General features: G+C 44.8%; 1 protein-coding gene across 1 annotated transcript in view; it reads right to left on the minus strand.

Moving 5' to 3' along the window:
• Positions 1 to 132: 132 nt before the first annotated feature.
• The window catches only part of LOC118208184 (E3 ubiquitin-protein ligase MARCHF9-like), a 28374-nt gene continuing 10272 nt past the window's right edge, over positions 133 to 18234 (minus strand). Inside the window, exons 2-4 of the mRNA XM_035382599.1 lie at positions 6856 to 7011; positions 5777 to 5969; positions 133 to 1299 (exon numbers count right to left, since the gene is read on the minus strand). Of these exons, the coding sequence (XP_035238490.1) occupies positions 965 to 1299; positions 5777 to 5969; positions 6856 to 7011 (684 nt within the window). The 3' untranslated portion in view covers positions 133 to 964. The remainder of the gene's footprint in view (positions 1300 to 5776; positions 5970 to 6855; positions 7012 to 18234) is intronic.

An 18234-nucleotide genomic window follows, 5' to 3' on the forward strand; every position in this document is an offset into this window, starting at 1 on the left:
GGAGGGACAGAGAGAGAGAAGGGGAGGGAGGGAGAGACACAGAGAGAGGGAGGGGAGAGAGACAGAGAGGGAGAGGGAAAGAGTGATAGTGAGACTCTTTCCAGGAGAATAAGACTCTAACCTCAAGCAGGGTTCACTGTGAAATGTACAGGAATCTTTATTGCCGAGAAGATTAGCTGTTTGTATTTCAATACCACGGTTCCTCTATTTCCCTGTACCCTCTCTCCCCTTCCAAGGAAACACTCTCATAATTATCTTTTTTAATGTTTTTTTTTTTTTGTACTTGTTTATGGGCTCTCTGGCAGAGGTGTGCAGGGAATAATTAATGTCCCTGACTTCCTGCCTGTCCTCAGCTTCCTGTCTGTCCCCTCCGCAGCCACGCCCACAGTAGCACCACAGAGCCGGAGTGGGAGGGGCTTAACAGGAGGCATCAGAGGGAAAGGGGAGAAGTAATGGCAGGCAGTTTGCAATTCCTTTTAAACGTATTCCCTTATAAAACCAAAGCCAGTAAAAAAACAACAATCATAATAATAATCATAATAATAATAATAATTATAATAATGAACCAAAGGAAAAACAGAACACGAAAGAGGAAATGACAGTGCTTTGTGTATTCTAGCTTCAAGGAGATGGAAAAAAATCTCCTGCACTTCAGTTTTTTTTTCGTCTGAATTTTTTTTTAACCGTTCGTTCATTTGTGAGCATTTTTCTTTTAGTTTTTTTTTTTCCTGTTCGTTTCACAGCACTTGAAAATGTGCAGCCGTCTTTTTGATTCTTTGCGTTTTCCGGTTGTTTTTTTTTTTTGTTGTTTGTTTGTTTGTTGCTGTCCATTCCAGGAACACAGGAACGCTGTGAGGAATGGCGGGTTCCAGCTCCTCTCAAGGCAACGGGTGTCACTGGGGGAGCCAGCAGGGGGCGCCGCTGAGCGAGTCCGTCTCCCCTGCACGCTCCCGGATCCCCAGCCTCATACGGTGGTGACTCTCATGACCACCTCCCGGTTGGACGTGGCCCCGAGCCGGTGGTCGTTGGGCCGCAGCTGGCTCAGGATGTGCAGGATGGTGTAGCCACAGTGGTGGTTGAGAATAGTCCTTACGCGCTGGCCCCGCCCCCCTCCCCTGTCGCCGCCGGCCGCGCCGTGGGGGTTGCCCCGCGAGCCCCGCCCCCCGGCCTTGCTGCTCGAGCTGATTGGGTCCCCCAGGTCCTTGGCCTTTTCATAGTTCAGCACCTTCCACTGCTGGTTCACGGCCTGCCAGCGCTTGAAGATCCGATACACTGACGACCCCTCGTGGATTATAAGGCCTGGAAAGAAAGAGAGAGAGAGAGGGAGGGGAGAGAGAGAGATTGAGGGAGGGAGAGAGACAGAGAGAGAGAGGGAGAGAGTGCTATAGAGTGAGACTCTTTGCCAGGAGAATAAGACTCTAACCTCAAGCAGGGTTCACTGTGAAATGTACAGGAATCTTTATTGCCGAGAAGATTAGCTGTTTGTATTTCAATACCACGGTTCCTCTTTATTTCTCTGTACCCTCTCTCCCCCTCCCAGCGCACACTCATAATTATCCTTTTTAATGTGTTTTTGTACTTGTAAAAGAGAGAGTAAAAGAGTGAGATAATTGTACTGATTCTTGTGTCCCATTTCAATATCGTGCTTTCCAATATTGTGATATTCAGTCCTGCCAGTACATCATTATTGAATTGAATTAAACTGAACTGAATTTAATTTAATTTCATTTAAATAAGTTTAACCAAATTCAATTGCATTGAGAGAGAGACCGAGACCGAGAGAGTATGGAATAGAGGAAGTGGGAGATGGAGAGAAAGTGAGAGAAGGAAAAGAGAGCGGGAGGTATAGAGCGAAGGAAAGCGATGGAGTGAGAGATGGTGAGAGGGAAGGACGGACAGTGGGAGACTGCGGCAAAGCGAAAAAGGACAGGACGGGCGAGACCGACTGACGAGAAAGACGACGAGAGAGAGAGAGAAGGGAAGAGGGTGAGGAAGGAATGCATCTAGCAGCTAAGCCCACGTGGCAGTGTGAAGCAAAACGAATGAGTAATCGGTCGATCAAGCTCGATTATGCACCGCCTCTTTCGTCATAGTAACAAAGCCCAAGATGGTGTGTGCGCACAGTGGGATAAAGCACAAGCCAGCAAGAGGAGCAAAAAGTACCCAGAGATGGCATTAAAAACACAAAGGAAACACCATTAAGATCAGAATACAGGTGACACAGTGTGTGTAGATAACTAGGAATTACTACCAAAACAATGAAGCAATACTTTGACAATTACACAATTTTTCAGTTCTGCTGAATTTGAGCCTGGCTATAAACACAGAATTCTAACAAAAATCTTAAACACTGTGCAGAAATAATGGTTTTGCTGCAGTGTGCTCAGACGTGGTTTAAGCCACCAGAACTGAACGAACACTGGAACAGCCATCCGAATCTGCGAAATAAGGATTAGATGTTCCAGTTGTAATGCAGCTCTGTGGCCAAGGGGATATAAACCTGAGGTTTAACTCCAGCTAAGTGCCCTGCAGTCAACCCACAGAGCCAGAAGCAATGGCCTTACATATAGAGCACTGGACCATTAAACTGTGTTAGAGCTGAACAGCCTACAGCCACTGAACAAGGTGCTAACACCCCTCCCACCTGCTGAGCCACAACAGGAAGGAAGTCAGACTGTTGACATAAATCAGAGATAGACAAACTCAGTCCTGCCCCCCCCCCCCCACACCCATCCTACAAACCTCCCCCACCCTGTGTGAGCTGGCTTTTGGTGCTGCCAATCTCTCAGTCTCTTATGCTTCTAGAAAACATGTTCAAGTTCATCCATAATTCCTTTCACTTATTTTTATTTTATTTTATATACCATGCCGGCTGGTCTTGTTGCCATTTGTCTTCAAATACCGATTTGCTTGACTAGTTAATGCCCCACATTACACATTTGCCGGTCGTACTCCATACTGGACCGCTGGGACCAGTGTGGGTCTGATTTACATGCCCGCCCACTTCCGACCCGCCCCACGTTCATGTGGAATGTTTTGCTATTTATTGGAGCTATAATACCTGAGATTCCGGAGCAGGACCACACCTCAAATGCGCTCCTTAAATTTTTTTCGTATAAGGAAACTTCCTGACTGACGTACCACTTTTTCTTCGTTCTCATTTTACACGCGGATCTCTTTCGTTATCGGTTTATTGTTGAATATGCTTTCTTCCTCACCACAAAAATCATGCCTGCCTGATTAATGCTTCTCTATAATAAACAGGCAATTTTGAATTTATTCTTGCGTGACCAAGCCTTAATCTAGACATAACATTCTCCTCTTTCCTGTTTCCCACTCCAGACCTTACATTCCCAACCAGTGAACTGATGGCAAAATAAATGCTGACCTTTACTTCTGCTATTCCATTCCTCCTGTCATCCTTTTAATATGACGTTTTATGAACCATTTAGCTTCCTATTTAGTAATAAACTGCCTTAATGTGTATTCTTCCTGACTTGAATGCCTGTTTTGCACACACATCTGCTGTCTCATTGTCAATTACTGCTCCATTGCTACGCATTTCCTTTTTTTATGAAAAGAGTTAGCCTAGTTTACCAAGTGGTCAGTATAAACAACAGTGGTTAGCTTGCCAGTTCCCTCTCCTTTCCAGAACATTGCAAATGAAAAGATTCCAACGTGTTAACCATTATCCATATTTCTTCTTCGTTATCTTTCGGCTCCTCCTTCTCCTTAGGCATGTCCCTCTCCTTATCCTTAGGGCTCTACTTACTTTTTAACTTCATTTTTGATCCACCCGCCATAGCGTGTCTAACCTGAAACATAGCTGAAGCTCTGATGCACCCACCTAAAAAGTCTTTTACGTTTTATCCCATGCATGTTACAGAGTCAAATAGTTTGACGTGTCCAAACAAATACTTTAGTCTGTATTGTACTTGTGTCTGCAGTCTGTGAATATGGGTGTTTTCTGCAGGTTTCTTCTGCATGCATAATCTCACCAATCTCGGCAATATGGAAACTTTGGCGTTTATTGCACGTGGAGAGGGGGGGGGTGGGCTTCATGTAGTCTTCTCAGGTCACTCTCTGTGCTATTCTCATTGTACACGTGATTAGGCATGTGACCAAGGACACAACTGAGCAAAAAAAAAAAAAAAAAATTTACTTCCTCGTTCTGATGTGCACCCCCCCCCCCGCAAGCCACCGTAGCACCGGGTTGCCAGGTCCTCGCGCAAACATTAATCCCACTTTACATCAGCATCCTCCTGTCACCGCTGCCGGCACCGGGATGCCAGCCGACCGCACCACCATTTTCCCCTCTTCTCAACAGCCCCATCGGTTAATGTTTCTGGCACCAGGTTGCCAGTCTTCTGCCCTAACATAATACCCCTACCCAGTAGCCTCTCCCCAGTTATTGTTCCTGGCACTGGGATGTCGGCTTCCCAGCCTACCACACAGCCTCCTCCAGTAAATGTACCTGGCATCAGGATGCCCGTTTCCCTTCCTTGTTCCTCAGCCTCCACTCTACAGCCTCCTTCCCAAATTGTACGAAACACTTTCCTTCCCATTTTCGCAGGCCAGGCAGCTGTCTCCTGTACCACATGTGGAGCGCCATCTCACCTGGCTTCCCCCCTGCCCATCTCGGTACATTCACAACCGTGACCGTCTGTGTGCATTCACAACCGTGACCGTCTGTGTGCATTCACAACCGTGACTGTCTGAGCACTTTCACCACTGCAACCATACGAGCGCGTTCAATAAAAGCCAGCTGCCCTCTCTCCTGGGTCACCTGCACTTCGACTTGTATATCGTAGCCAACCACAAAGTCAGTCCTTCATCACCCATCTGCTGTCTCTCTCTTCATCAGCCTCCTCACTCCTAAAAACGCTCATCCTAGACCGTTCGTCGTGTCACCATCTAGTTCCCGATAACTGCCTCCACCTGCCACACGCACACTGGAATCCATGGTCCTGCTAGCCTTTTCGGTTTCTTACGATGAGGTGTATCAGACCGTATGAACCCACTACCGGGCTGCCAGTCATCTCGAGCCCATCAGCTCAATATCCGCTCAGATCTTTGAGATCTTTGAGTAGTACAGTCAGCGCTCTTTCCTCAGGAAGACTTTGAGAGCTCACCGAGACGGGGAGCTATGGTGAATCCTTTGTCGAAGACTTCCCCACACCCCAGACTTTTTGTCCATACCTACATTATTAATCTACAATTTATTGCTTTCAGTTGCAAACACCTGCTGAATGAACTTTCTTGTTTGCATTCGGTTGATGCTGTCGTCCTTAGCTCATGAATTTGAGCTATGATAGCTGTGGTTTAGGAGCAGGACCACACCTCAAACACTGCTTTTTTCCTGTAAGAAACCCTCCTGCCCACCGTACCTCTCTGTTCTCATTTTGTTCCTGTTTTACGTGCACCACCCTCCCACCCCTCTCTCTTCCTCTCTTTCTCCCTCTCTCCCACTCTTGGGGAGCTTTGGTGAATCCTTCGCTGAAGACTTCCCCACACTGCAGATTTGTCGCCCATACCTACATCATTAATCTACCATTTATTGCTTTCAATTGTGAACACCTGCTCAATAAACACCCTTGTTTGCATTCAGTCGATGGTGTAGTCCTTGGCTCGTACATTGACTTTCGCAGCATTGTTTTAATGCTCGCTTCCGGTTCTACCAGGTGTCCCTTTTTAAAGAAGGCGCTTTTGTCTCAATGGGTATTAACCTGAGTAAACGCAGCGTAAATAAGAAAGGAGTTAGAGTGCGATGGATCACCTATGCAGACGATGTCCATGAAGCCGTACATGCCGTAGCAGATCTGGAAGAGCAGGTCCTGCCGCTGCCACTTGGCCGAGGGGCTGAGGGACGACCAGACCAGCCAGGAGATGCTGGCGATGAGGAACAGGGAGCCCAGGATGATGGCCGCGATCTGCACCTTCTCTATCACCGTCAGGGAGATGGCCTGCCACTGAGGGGGGAAGGGAGAGAGGGAGGGAGCGAGAGGAAGAGGAAAGAAGGAGAGAGAGAGTGAGGGAGAGCAAGAGGAGGGGAGGAGAGAGGGAGGGCAAGAGGAGGGAGAGGGGTTCCTCAGTCTTTTCTGAGAAGGTCCAGAGTGGGGACAGGCCACTCCAGCACCCAAACACCCCCTTTAATGAATCCTCTATCGACTGGGTAAATTCAAAACCATGAATGTAAACATTTTATAACGGGACTGGGGCTGAACTGAACATCCGGTTGCAGAGTGTTACAGATATGCTGACTGACAGGGCGACCGTTCGTGCCATTCTGTGACCAACTGCATTCTTTTAACTCTGCAAAATGTTACCCCCACCGCCAGCCTAGCAGAGCCAACGTTCCCACCCCCACAACACACCCACAAAAGCGTCTCCCCAAGGTGCGCCGCAAGAACGGAGCAAAGTGCGAACTTTCCCTTCAGTAGCTGGAGCGCTCGAAATGTATCGGAACATTCTGCCTGTTCGAATGAGCCCAAGGCCTTGTGGTTATTTAAACAATGCGTGCGAGCGTCGGGCCCGGGACAACAGCCGGACCTCATCCTGGCCGTCCTCCGATAAGACTCTGGAGCCCCACGCTCCGCTTGTGTAAATGAACCGGGTCAATACATCAACGCTTTGCGGCCGTGCGATTCGGGGAGGGGCCGGGGGCCGCGGTTGGCGATCTGTCACCGCGACGCATAACGGCGATGCATTATTCAGACAGTCTGCCCAGAGACCTCGCCACCGACTCCGGCTTAATGGGGGACACGTGCGCGTCTGTGTCGGTGCGTTAGCGCTTCCGGGCGCTTCCGCGGAGCCGCTGAGCTGCGCGGGGCGGTTTGAGCCGAGGTCGCTTCTTACCTGCAGCGGGTTCTTGGTGCTGATAGCCAGGACCTGGTACTTGAAGTAGCAGAGCTCGCAGCTCCACGACCCCCTCTCGCTGATCCAGCGAATCAGGCAGGGCTGGTGGGTGCAGCGCACGGAGCCGTCGCAGCGACAAGGGCTCAGCAGCTCCCCCTGCAGGAGAGAGTGAGCAACTACGTAAATTCTGCGACGCACACTGCTTCACCACCGCCTGCAAATAAAATAGTGGAAATGTAGGAAACTCCAAAGGGAGAGATTTGCCCCTAAACGTCCAGGTTTAGACGGTCTTCTTGCACCCTGCGTCAATATTCGTGGCGTGACGTGGAAGCTTGCGTTCTCCTACATCATGAAGCATTGTTATTTCACAATGCAGGCGAAATATTACAATGCTGACAAATGATTTCCGTGGTGTGAGTGGATCACAGCTGGGTAGCTGGAATGCTTTGCGTTATCAAGCTGTCTTGTAGCAGCTGACACATGATGGAGTCAAATTTGAATACAAATGGATATTTTCCCAGCGCATAATACCTCCAAAGATGTCGACATGACAATTTATTTATGATGTATCCAGGACTGTTTATCACCACAGAAATGTATTTACAGATTTTTTTTAATTTCATGATTCAGATGATGATAAGAAGAAAAACTCATTATTTTGTATAATTAAGGCATTCATTCCTCAAAATCATGACATCTGTTTCCCTAGTGTTCATATTCACAAATAAATACTGAAAATGATTGTGTGCTTTTAATTTTTGCACAAAATTCTAAATAACAAAATATACAAATATGCGTTTAGTTACTGCTGTCCTAGCACGGATTAACCTTCTCTCACACACACACACACACGCGCGCACAGTTTTCAGCCTGTTCTGACAGTTCTTCAGCATGTAGCTGGGTTTTTTAAATTATGCTCTCAGTTGTTCATTTTTGGAACTCTGTTCAGCCCCATGGAACTTAAATGTAACAGAAATGTAATTTAGATATGTAGACCTAGATTTGTCATGTGGATTTAGCCGTTGGCCCTTGAGAAGCGGACAATGGAATGTAGTAGTTTGGAATTCACTGTCAGGAGATTACAAGCTAATTCTTTCAATGACATAAACGGTTATCCAAAGATAAGATCCGTTGCCCATGATTTGGAGATGACTAAATATTTCATGAATACATTTTTAATCCTGGCTGGTATGTTCTGCGGTCTGAACATCTGTATGTTTGGCGAATCACGACATTGTAGGCTCGACAAATCATTGGGAGTTAGTTTGCTTATTATCATTAGGCCTACGCGCGTTGGTCTGGGGCTACAGCGGAGACTACGCAGCAGAGCCATGATGCCCCCGGCGCGCAGGAGAGGGGTATTTACTCTTCAGCTGAGTTTCAAACGGAAACGGTCCAGCTGTCGCCCGCTCGCTGCCATCCCCTGCTCTCCGCCCGTTCTGCGCGGCTCGCTCCGGCAACAGCCTTTCTCCCACGTACAGATATCTCACACCGCGGGAATCCGCTGGAGATCCGCTAACGGCCGTTTCTGCAGGGACGGCGGGGCGGCTGTGTCCGCCTGTTGCGTTCGGTCACCCGAAACGAGCGCGACGGTAATGTTCGGATGGCGTCAGCGAGGGGTGAGTCATCGTCCATAGCGGAGTAGGGCGTTCCCCGACCCAGGAACACGGCCAGATTTCGCCTTTCAGTTAGTCTACGTACACGATCTTAAATGAGCTGTCAACAAGTTATCTGAATATCCAATCAAAATGATTGTCTCGATTAAACAGTTTAGCGGCAAGCATTAACCTAACAGTGCGTTGCATTAAGGACACAGGCTTAGGCCAACAGGCATTGTTGGCAAACGTATCCCGGGTGCGATCAGTGATGCTGGTGTTGTTTTATAGCTTAATGCTTTCCATTTCGTGAAAAAAATCTTGCAGAAGATATTTTTAGTTAAAAGATTCTAATGCCACACAGCAAAACATTTGCTTGAGTGGCAGCAACCATACAAATACGCAAACCGAAGTCTGGTCCAGCCTGAATTAATTCAGGAATTCAGCCAAATTAAATAGTTATATTAAGAAAACTGACACAACCATACAAACGCATTTCGCAGAATGAAAGGCCAATTTATAAGTAATCCTCTACCTCATAGCAAAGCCAGCAGAGAGAGAGACTCTCTGCTCATACTGTACAGATCCTGCCAGCCCATGTCTCACTCCACAGCAGTTTGCCAGTTGAATGCAGCACAGATTATTAATGCTGTTAAAACACACCCATTTTAGCACACTTTGTGCTTGGTGAAAGATAGATAAAGAATTGAGCACATCTTTACAAATTTTTGTGGTTATTTTGCAGATTGAAAATGTTAGTGTGAAACATTTCCAGGCACATTTAAGCATCCCAACCTTTGAGCATCTGAGAAGACCCAAATGTGAGTGTGAAACTGGGGTTTGATACAGTAAGAGTGTGAAGCTGGGGTTTGATACAGTAAGGGTGTGAAGCTGGGGTTTGATACAGTAAGGGTGTGAAGCTGGGGTTTGATACAGTAAGGGTGTGAAGCTGGGGTTTGATACAGTAAGAGTGTGAAGCTGGGGTTTGATACAGTAAGAGTGTGAAGCTGGTGTTTGATATAGATGGCAGTAAGAGTGTGTGGTGGTGTCTCTTCAGGGTCAGATGACAGGAGGGAAGAGGAAAAAGTGAGCATATTCTCCTAAATATTCTTTTATCCTAATTCAAGGAGTACAGATCCTCTCATTTCAGAGCCTTAATAATCAGCTAAAGTGCTAACCATCCCCCTCTCCACTTTTCACTGCTGGGGATATAGGTGTTGACAGAGGGTCTAATGTGCTGGTGTCATCATCATTCTGGGACTTAAATCTGTGACCATATCTGCTGGCCAGCAGGTCACAGTCGGATTTATCAACCCGGACATGGATGGCTGATGTACCATTTTTGTTTTTTGTAATCAATTAATCTCCAATATTCATGATGGTGTCGTCATATTCAACCATATTCAAATGTATAGTTTTGCTTATAGCTACTTCCTAATTGTTATGCTGTGTCATTTTTATATGGTGATGGGAAAATAGGCTTTTAGCAGGTGCATTCACCTATTTTTCCAAGAGAAGGAATGTCAGATATCTAGTGTTTAGATTATGGAGAGAAACAGAACTGGACACTTGTTCTATATTGTTTCTAAGAATGCTGCCTGCCCCTCCCCTCTACGAACATCAAAGCCAAATGTCCTTGGGGAAATTTAAAGTCACACTAATATAGACCGGCGATCTATGGATCTCACCTCCTGCAGAGTTTGTCTCAGAAGAGACAAACCAGAAGACAAAGCTGCAGGGCCAGAGACCCAGTGTGGCTAAAGAGGGCACAAAAGATCATATTCCTTTTTAGTTTTTATTGAAAACACTGTGTGAAAATCTTAATGTCTACATAGATAATGGCTGTTGAGGCTTGATAGTTGAAATCTCCATTTTTAGAACTAGGTCCAGGTTCAAGCGGAAACCAACATAGTACAATTTGGTTTTGTTACACAGAAAATATTTCACCAGAAGGTGGAGATCACAGCTGACTAGACTTAACAATTATTTGTCTACAAAAAACATCTATGTTGTAAGAAGCAGAAATTAATTTTTGCATGTTTTTAAAAAAAATAGGAACTCAATAGCTGAATAGCCACACCTTAACTTGGCATCACCCAATCAGGGAAAACATCCTCAAGTCATGTGACCACAGGAAAACTTGTGCTGTTTTACAGTTTGTTTTGGAGCCTTGGAGAAGAGCAGTTATCTCTCTTTATTTTGGTGGTTCCTTGGTTGTGTGTTTTTAACTCATATCATTTGTTCCTGTGGCACTGAAACTGTAATGCTTTGGCAAGGTCTGGTTTATCAGTCTCTCTCTCTCTTTTCTGTTCATTTCAAATTAACGTTTTGTATAATGTCTTCTGTTTTGTAATTTAGAAGTAATGAGCCTACATTCAATAAAGAATGTATGACTTCATTTTATTATACTAATTGACTCCTTATTTAATTAAATAATTTAATCTTAACATCTGATATAGTTTGTTTTGACTTGTTGGTTGATTCCACCAGTTTACTGCAGACTGACCTATCAACGAATCTGGCGATTTAATAGATAATTGTTATTTTAAATAACTGTTATTAAATTTTATATGTAGGTTAAGTGAGGGGTTATAGCAGGTAATGCCACTTTCTTCAGTATTCGGAGCAGTATTTCAAAACGTGGGTTTTTCAAAAATTCCTTTAAGAGCATTTTGTGTGTGTGTGTGTGTGTGTGTGTGTGTGTGTGTGTGTGTATGCAAACGTGTATGTGTGTGTGTGTGCGCATGTGTCTGCTTGCACTGCTTTCAGATAAGGGGCCCCTGAACAGGAAGTGAGGTAAGAGGTTGCCATTGGCAGACAGTGAGTCAGCTCACAGGACTTCCTGTCTGTCACGGAGGCAGGCGCAGCACTAATCCCTCATGTATAATGTAGAGCCTGACCTTCAGAGCATCAGCAGCAGAGCAAACATACAGCAGTCAAAAGGGCAGCTTTCAGGGCCAGACTCCTGCATCCCCACAGCCAGGGAAAAAAGCACAATTTCTTTCTCTTTGTGTCACTGTTTTTTCTTCTTTTTTTTCTTTAAAAAAAAAAATCTGTGCACGGTTATTGACGAGCTGCTAGACGAATGGCAAACCACAGCGCAGTAGGCGGTTTTTGCGGTTTTAAATAGGCTGAGGCAGAATGTTTAGCTAATCAAAGACAGTGACAGAAACGTCTGACGCACCTCCAGTGATTGATTATCAGCTTTGGAACAGAGTTGTTTCTCTTTGTGTCCATTCTGTAACACTGACACCAGGGGCCAATGAAATAAAATCTGTCTTGAATTAAAAAAAAAAAAGTAAATTACATTAGTGTTGCAGTGTTTACGTTGATTACACAAAATTATGAGTTGTTAAAACCGAAAACGGTATAGCTAAGGAGCTGCATTTTAAAAACTACGATGCTTCTCTTACTTCAGAGACTGCACACTGGTTTAATTGGATGGGTCGCATCAGGCGGAGCTGGGACATTAAGACTGGGGGGGGGGATTAGCATTTTTACAACAGGCAGAAATAAGCAATAACTTCCAGTTCACCACAAATTACAGAGCGCCACTCATTTCTGGGCTGCAAGTTTTATTAGCTTTTCATTAAGGGTTTTTCGGATCGATGGAGGGGAACAGCGTGATGCCATGGTGTTTTCGTGAGTCACACGCCCTCCCGCTGCTCCGCTTCCTGCTACGAAACTGGGGGTTGTAGGTTGGGGGGTGCAGGGGACGATATACGAGGCACAAGCAATCACATGTGAGCTGCAAGGCCTTGCTGCTGATTCACCGTGCTATCAGCATGAAATGGATATCTGTGATGTTGTTTTCCTGGAAGCATTTCATGTGGCCTTTCACATGAGCTTTGGTTGTTTGCTGCTGCATCAGGTATGATTAAAGAAAAAAGATGAAAGATCATCTAGCCCCATGGTGGTGGTTATTCTTGCTCACTTAAAAAAAACTACAATTTGATATATCGTGTAGCCCTAGCTACAGGCCACACAATACTACAGGAGAGCCAGCAACTATTGTGTACCCTACAGGCCGCACAGAGTAATGCAGAAGAGTCTGTGACTATTTCACATGCTACAAGCCACACACAGTACTATAAGAGAGCCAGTGACTATTTTATACCCTACAGGCCACATGGTGCTACAGAAGAGCTAGTGCTGATTGGAGGAGAGGTTTATCCTCAGAGCATTGACCTGTGGGTGCCTTCAAATCACTATAAACAGAATTATCTGTCCACTCCACAGATAGATTTTTTTCTCTCTCATTTTTGTAACAGCATCCCAGGCAATGCTAAATTAGCATAATGAAGGCTAAGAGAGTTTTACAATGGCGACAGCCTAAAAATACTGAGAAAATTACCTGCTCTGATGGATGCAGCACATTTGCCGTATTATTCTTCAGTATAAATATTCATTCTGTGGTGCATGTAAATGGGAATGTATACACACTGAGCTATAAAAGAAGCATCTTTGAAAGTGAGAAAATGTAACCCCTTAAAATGTTTTTTTTTTTTTTTTTTTTGGCATTGGTTTTCCAGCACCATCCAAGGAAACAAATCCTTAAAGGTGTCTGTGAGAAACTGTAGGGCTCTTGTGCACAACATTCATTCCTGGTGCTCATGCAGGCCGTCAAAGAAAGGGGCTTCTGGAATATTCTGAGACCTCTGACATGTCCTGTCAAGCTTCTTTGAAAAAGTAAGATTCTAAGAGGTAGCACTGATTTTTGGGGATATTTTAAGTTCATTTAGTTCTCTTTATGACCACATTTATTGAGTTCTTTCACTGATCAAATTATTGCTGTCTGAATTTGGAAAACTTATGCTGGCCTTACACTAGACAATATTTTTAGTGATTTCACAGTCTTGGGAGTTGTAGTAAAATCTTGCCAGTCTTACTCCAGCAGGTTTTTTTATTCAGAATTTGAGCCATACTGAAAAGGTTTCAGCAGGCTATTCTTGCTCGGTCACACCTCAGCCACTGATGAACACAACGGAAATCAAATGTTAATGAATCTTCATAAATCCGCACAAACCTTGTTGTTACTCTTGGTGAGAATATTAAATACCCTCGTGGTTTAGGTAATAATTCGTAGACCGATTCCAGTTTGTGTAAATTGGAGATATTCTCCTGGTGCGCCTAAAATTAAGACATCCCTCCGTTGCTTGGCGCTTACATTCACTTGCTAATTAGCATCAAATAAACATCTGACTCGCTAACGCATAAACACATCCACTCGGGGTGAGAATTTAACATACGCACAACTATTTACCATCAAAGCTTTACACATCGTTGAACTGAAAAAAAATAAAATAAATTGGGCTAGTGCATAACCTGGCGCGTTAAAACAACGGCTGACAGGTGAGAAATGTGACACGTGCCAGGCCTGCCACACCCAGTAGACTCTCTGTGCCAGTACAAGTAGAGACATGCAGAGAGAGGCAGGCTCTCAAAACTAAAATAAAGACGCAAAACAAACGCTTTCATACGGTTGGCTTCCGTTTTTCTCAAACACAAGATTATTCCCGTTGAAAGATCACTGTCCTTAAGGGTACGTTTTTTAAAAGTAGGCTTCAAGTTAATGCGCAAATAAGGTCACACTTTTCAAATGAACTGTGACTGGTCAGTACAAATAAATTCTGTCTATAAACATTTTACAAATATCTGATGAAAGTAAGCCTATTTTTACAATCGCTGGTAATGTATTTCGAAGTATTCACTAAAACATTGGTACAGGTAACTTACTAAAATTCACCGGTAACTTGAGGAGCACGTGCATTGTCTTTTTTTATAGTGTGAGTTCCTCCTTACTGTGCGGTCTATGCGCACACACACACCAGTGGCCACGTGCCTGTCGTCTCTGCCTCTTGAGTTCCCAGAACGGTGGTGGGATCAGCGTGTGCCCTGGGGTCCTGATGGCCCTGACAGACAGACGGCTAATTACCATTAATAATGCAAGCCGAAGCCTCCCAAGGCGCTAATCGTGTTTACGGAGGTAATTGGGTGGACGGCAGTGAGACGACTCTGTCACCCGTCATAGCCTTATGTCCCAAGATGCACCACCATGTATAATAATAATAATAATAATAGTAATATTAACAACATAAACAACAACGTCTTACTCATTAACCATTAACCAATTATTTCTAATGTGTGTGGGGTTATCATGTTTAACCACTATTTTGTATATAGTTGTTTTTGCGATAGTATGATATTCAACTATTTAAAGCAATGTCACATTTATTTAAAAATGAGAAAAAGAAACAAAGAATTACTACTCAGTACTCTAAAATGTTAAAATACCATTAAACCTGCCTTCCTGAACTTTTTTTGCAGGAGATTATATTTAAAGTATCTTGACAAGTTCATTATCTTTGCATTGGTCCAAGTAAAAAATATGCTTTCAATATAGAAGCATGACAACTAATGTAACAAAAAATAGCAGCACAAAATCTGGGTCAACATGCGCTCTAAAAACATGTAGTTTTTAGACACTTGGAAAAAAAATTAAGGCCAAAGTAAAGATTCATCAGGTCTTTCACAACCTGATGCAAGCTGTAGTGAGCCTTGAAATGGCGTTTTAGCTTAAAACCTAGCCCTCCTCTGTCCTTTGCTCTTTTTTCAGCGTGTTCTGTCTGACAACAAACATCGCTCTCTGTCCCTCAGGTCCCAACATTTTGTGAAACCCCAGATTTCTGTGAATCACCTACAGGTATGGACCCTCTGCCAAACAAGACGTTCAAGCGTGCAAAGAAGATGGAGGACTTGCTGTAGTTTGAAATTTATCCAAAGTACCCGTGAGAGAACAAGACAAAGTGTGCTTGCATACAATGCAGTTATCAATTAATTATGGGTTTAATGCAAACATAAAATCAATGATGAGGAGGAGTGGAGCTCGCTCACTGCTGTGGGCACCATATGGTGATTTGCAGCGGAAACAAACTGAACAATGTTTCCAATGACAGCGGTGTACAAATAAGCCCAAGGAAGACCAGTGTGTGGTCAGAAAGTACTGCGGTTGTGTTTCCTCACACAAGGTTGCTTTCACAGAATGCTTTAATTATCACACATGCATACAGACACTTGCACACAAAAGCACACATTCACCATGTATGTGAAGCAGGGCTGAGTTTGGTTAATCCTGAAGCTAAGCAGGGCTGAGTTCGGTTAGTACTGAAGCTCAGTAGGGCTGTAATTGGATTGTACAGAAGCTAAGCAGGGCTGAGTTTGGTTAATACTGAAGCTAAGGGCTTTGTTAGTACAGAAGCTAGCTAGGGTTAGTACTTGGATGGAATACCGCCTGGGAAAAACTAAGTTGCTGCTGGTAGAGGTGTTGGTAGAGCAGTAGGGGGCACTCTCCCCCTAGAGCAAACGGTTTCCCTGGGGTGGCAGTGCATGATGGTTAGGAAACTGTGCTTGTAACTCTGAGGGCTCACGCCAATCACACAGTTTCACTCCTGGCCTCTCTTCCTCACGTCCTTTCCTCACTCCTTAGCTCCACCCAATGGAGGACATGAGGAAGAGATATAAGGATGTGATATGAGCAGCCAGTATTAGGCAAATGGAACGTCTGTGCTCAGTCAAGCGTCAGTCTGAAGCAAGATCACAGATTAGACACTTGGCAGATGTGGAGAGGTGACTTTACAGGTGGATTATTTATACACCACGTTCCAAAAAAAGACTTGCGCAAAGGCTGCACTTGTGCATTCTTGCTGAAGCATCCTCCAGGAGCCTCCTTGCTCCTCCAAGCGGGGCCAGCCCTAGGATTTTGGTGGCCCTAAACAATTCTGTGGGATGCGTGCGACCTGGGGGGGTGGGCGTGGGGGGGTGCTGTTGGATTCTGTCGAGTGGGGGGGGGGGGGGTTCTGTTGGTAAAATCCTTTTTACATTACATTGAAATGTTCTGTTGCCATTACATTTTGAATTTGGACCGCTAGTTCCGCGATAGGGGATGAATAACGTAATTGCGAAAATAACGTTATTTACCTTAGATAAACATTGGATCGTGTGGCCCCCCCCTCGTGGTCGTGTGGCCCCCCCTGGCGGTTGTGGCCCTAAACAACCGCATAGAGCGTTCATGTCACGGGCCGGCCCTGCCTCCAAGGAGAATTTAACCGATTGGAATGTCCCTTGAAGAAAGACGGTGGACCTTGATTGACATCCGGGTCACAAGAGGACCGAGGAGACGAGGGTGGAGTAAAGAAGCGATTGGAACGAGCCCTGAGCCTGTAGGTTCGGGTACCGGGCCGGGCGCTGCTGTCGTACCCTCGAGCCAGGTTCTACACCTGAACAGCTTCAGCAAATATCCAGACGTACAAATGGATTACATGCAAAAAGAATATAAGCTGTGCGAGTCACTGAGGATAAAACCGTCTGCCAAGCTCCTAAAATGTAATGGAAATATAATGCAATGGAGACACTGTTCTTCAGGACCTGCTGACCTTTAGGTGAGATGTTAAACTGAGGTCCTGACTCACTGTGCTTATTTAAGCTCCCCGGTGCACAGACCTTAAAGTTAAAATTCTAAGAAAATGGACTCCTTGGGCTATTAGTGGCTTATACTTTTAAGACACTGTTCCAGTGTGCGGATGGACCCCATGGTTTGGTATCCGTTAAGGCAGGAAGTGTCTTCCGACTCTTCATGAGTCCAACTTGCAAACTGCAATGTTATAAGCGGAGGCTTTGGGGGCGAGCACATGCTCATCCTCCTGATACGGTCGGGGAGGTCACAGCAGTAAGGCGGAGATATAGACGGACAGGATTGGCTACATCCAGCAAAAACTATAATAGACCATCTCTACTTAGAGTCCTCAACTATGCTATCTCCCACACATTCTGTGTCTTGCATTTCTCACCAGTTTCTTTCCCCCCACTAGGTAACATGTTAAGAAAAAGGATGATTAGAAAACATTAGCGCACCACTAACACAAATTGGCAGTTGAAGGGCATCTTCAAATATCTTCCATGACCATGTCTTAAGGAGACAGTGAAACTGTATCAAGATTAATATAAAGGGGGTGATTCACTGTAATACCAAGAATGCGATACGCATGCTTAAATGTCCTAGCAGCCTGGTATATAGAACAGTGCTACTCAACTCCAGGTCCTGTGAGCCACAGTGTCTGCAGGTATGTTCTCCAACCATGAGGTACACCACAAGGAGGCCTTTTGAATATACTTCTCTTGAGCCATATTCCCTAAGGGTCTCAGTGGAGAATTTGGCATGAACCCATATTTGTGGATTCTGTGGAGCTGGTCTAATGTCTGTATTAGAAAATTCAATTTGTACAGTAGCTGAAAGGGGAGTATTGCCTTGTATTGTATTCTATTCTGCGTGTTGTATATTTATTCTGTGTATTGTATATCTATTCTGAGAGTTGTATTTCTATTCTGTGTGTTGTATATCTATTATGTGTGTTGTATATCTATTCTGTGAGTTGTAATCTATTATTTGACGGTGTGTGCCAGGGTTAATTCGCCTTCATGTTAAATGGCGGTTCATAACACATATATGCTGCATGTTATGTAACGTTTTATATTAGCTGGACTGATGACTAGCGCCCATTAAGCCATCGCTTTTATGTTCTGTCCGTGCTCTCTGCTTTGCCCTTTTCAAGTGTCAATGTGGGAGTTACTCATCTCACTTGCTGATGAGATGCTTGGGGTGCAGTATTTACACTGACCTGCGTGAACTGTGGGACTCGTCCTGATGAAGAGTCACAGGTCAGAACGTTAACTCTCACACGGTTAAATAAGGTACCACTTATTCTTATGTGAGTACAAGTGAGTGGCT

The sequence above is a fragment of the Anguilla anguilla genome, chromosome 11 (genome assembly GCF_013347855.1).
Source record: "Anguilla anguilla isolate fAngAng1 chromosome 11, fAngAng1.pri, whole genome shotgun sequence".
Taxonomy (NCBI): Eukaryota; Metazoa; Chordata; class Actinopteri; order Anguilliformes; family Anguillidae; genus Anguilla; species Anguilla anguilla.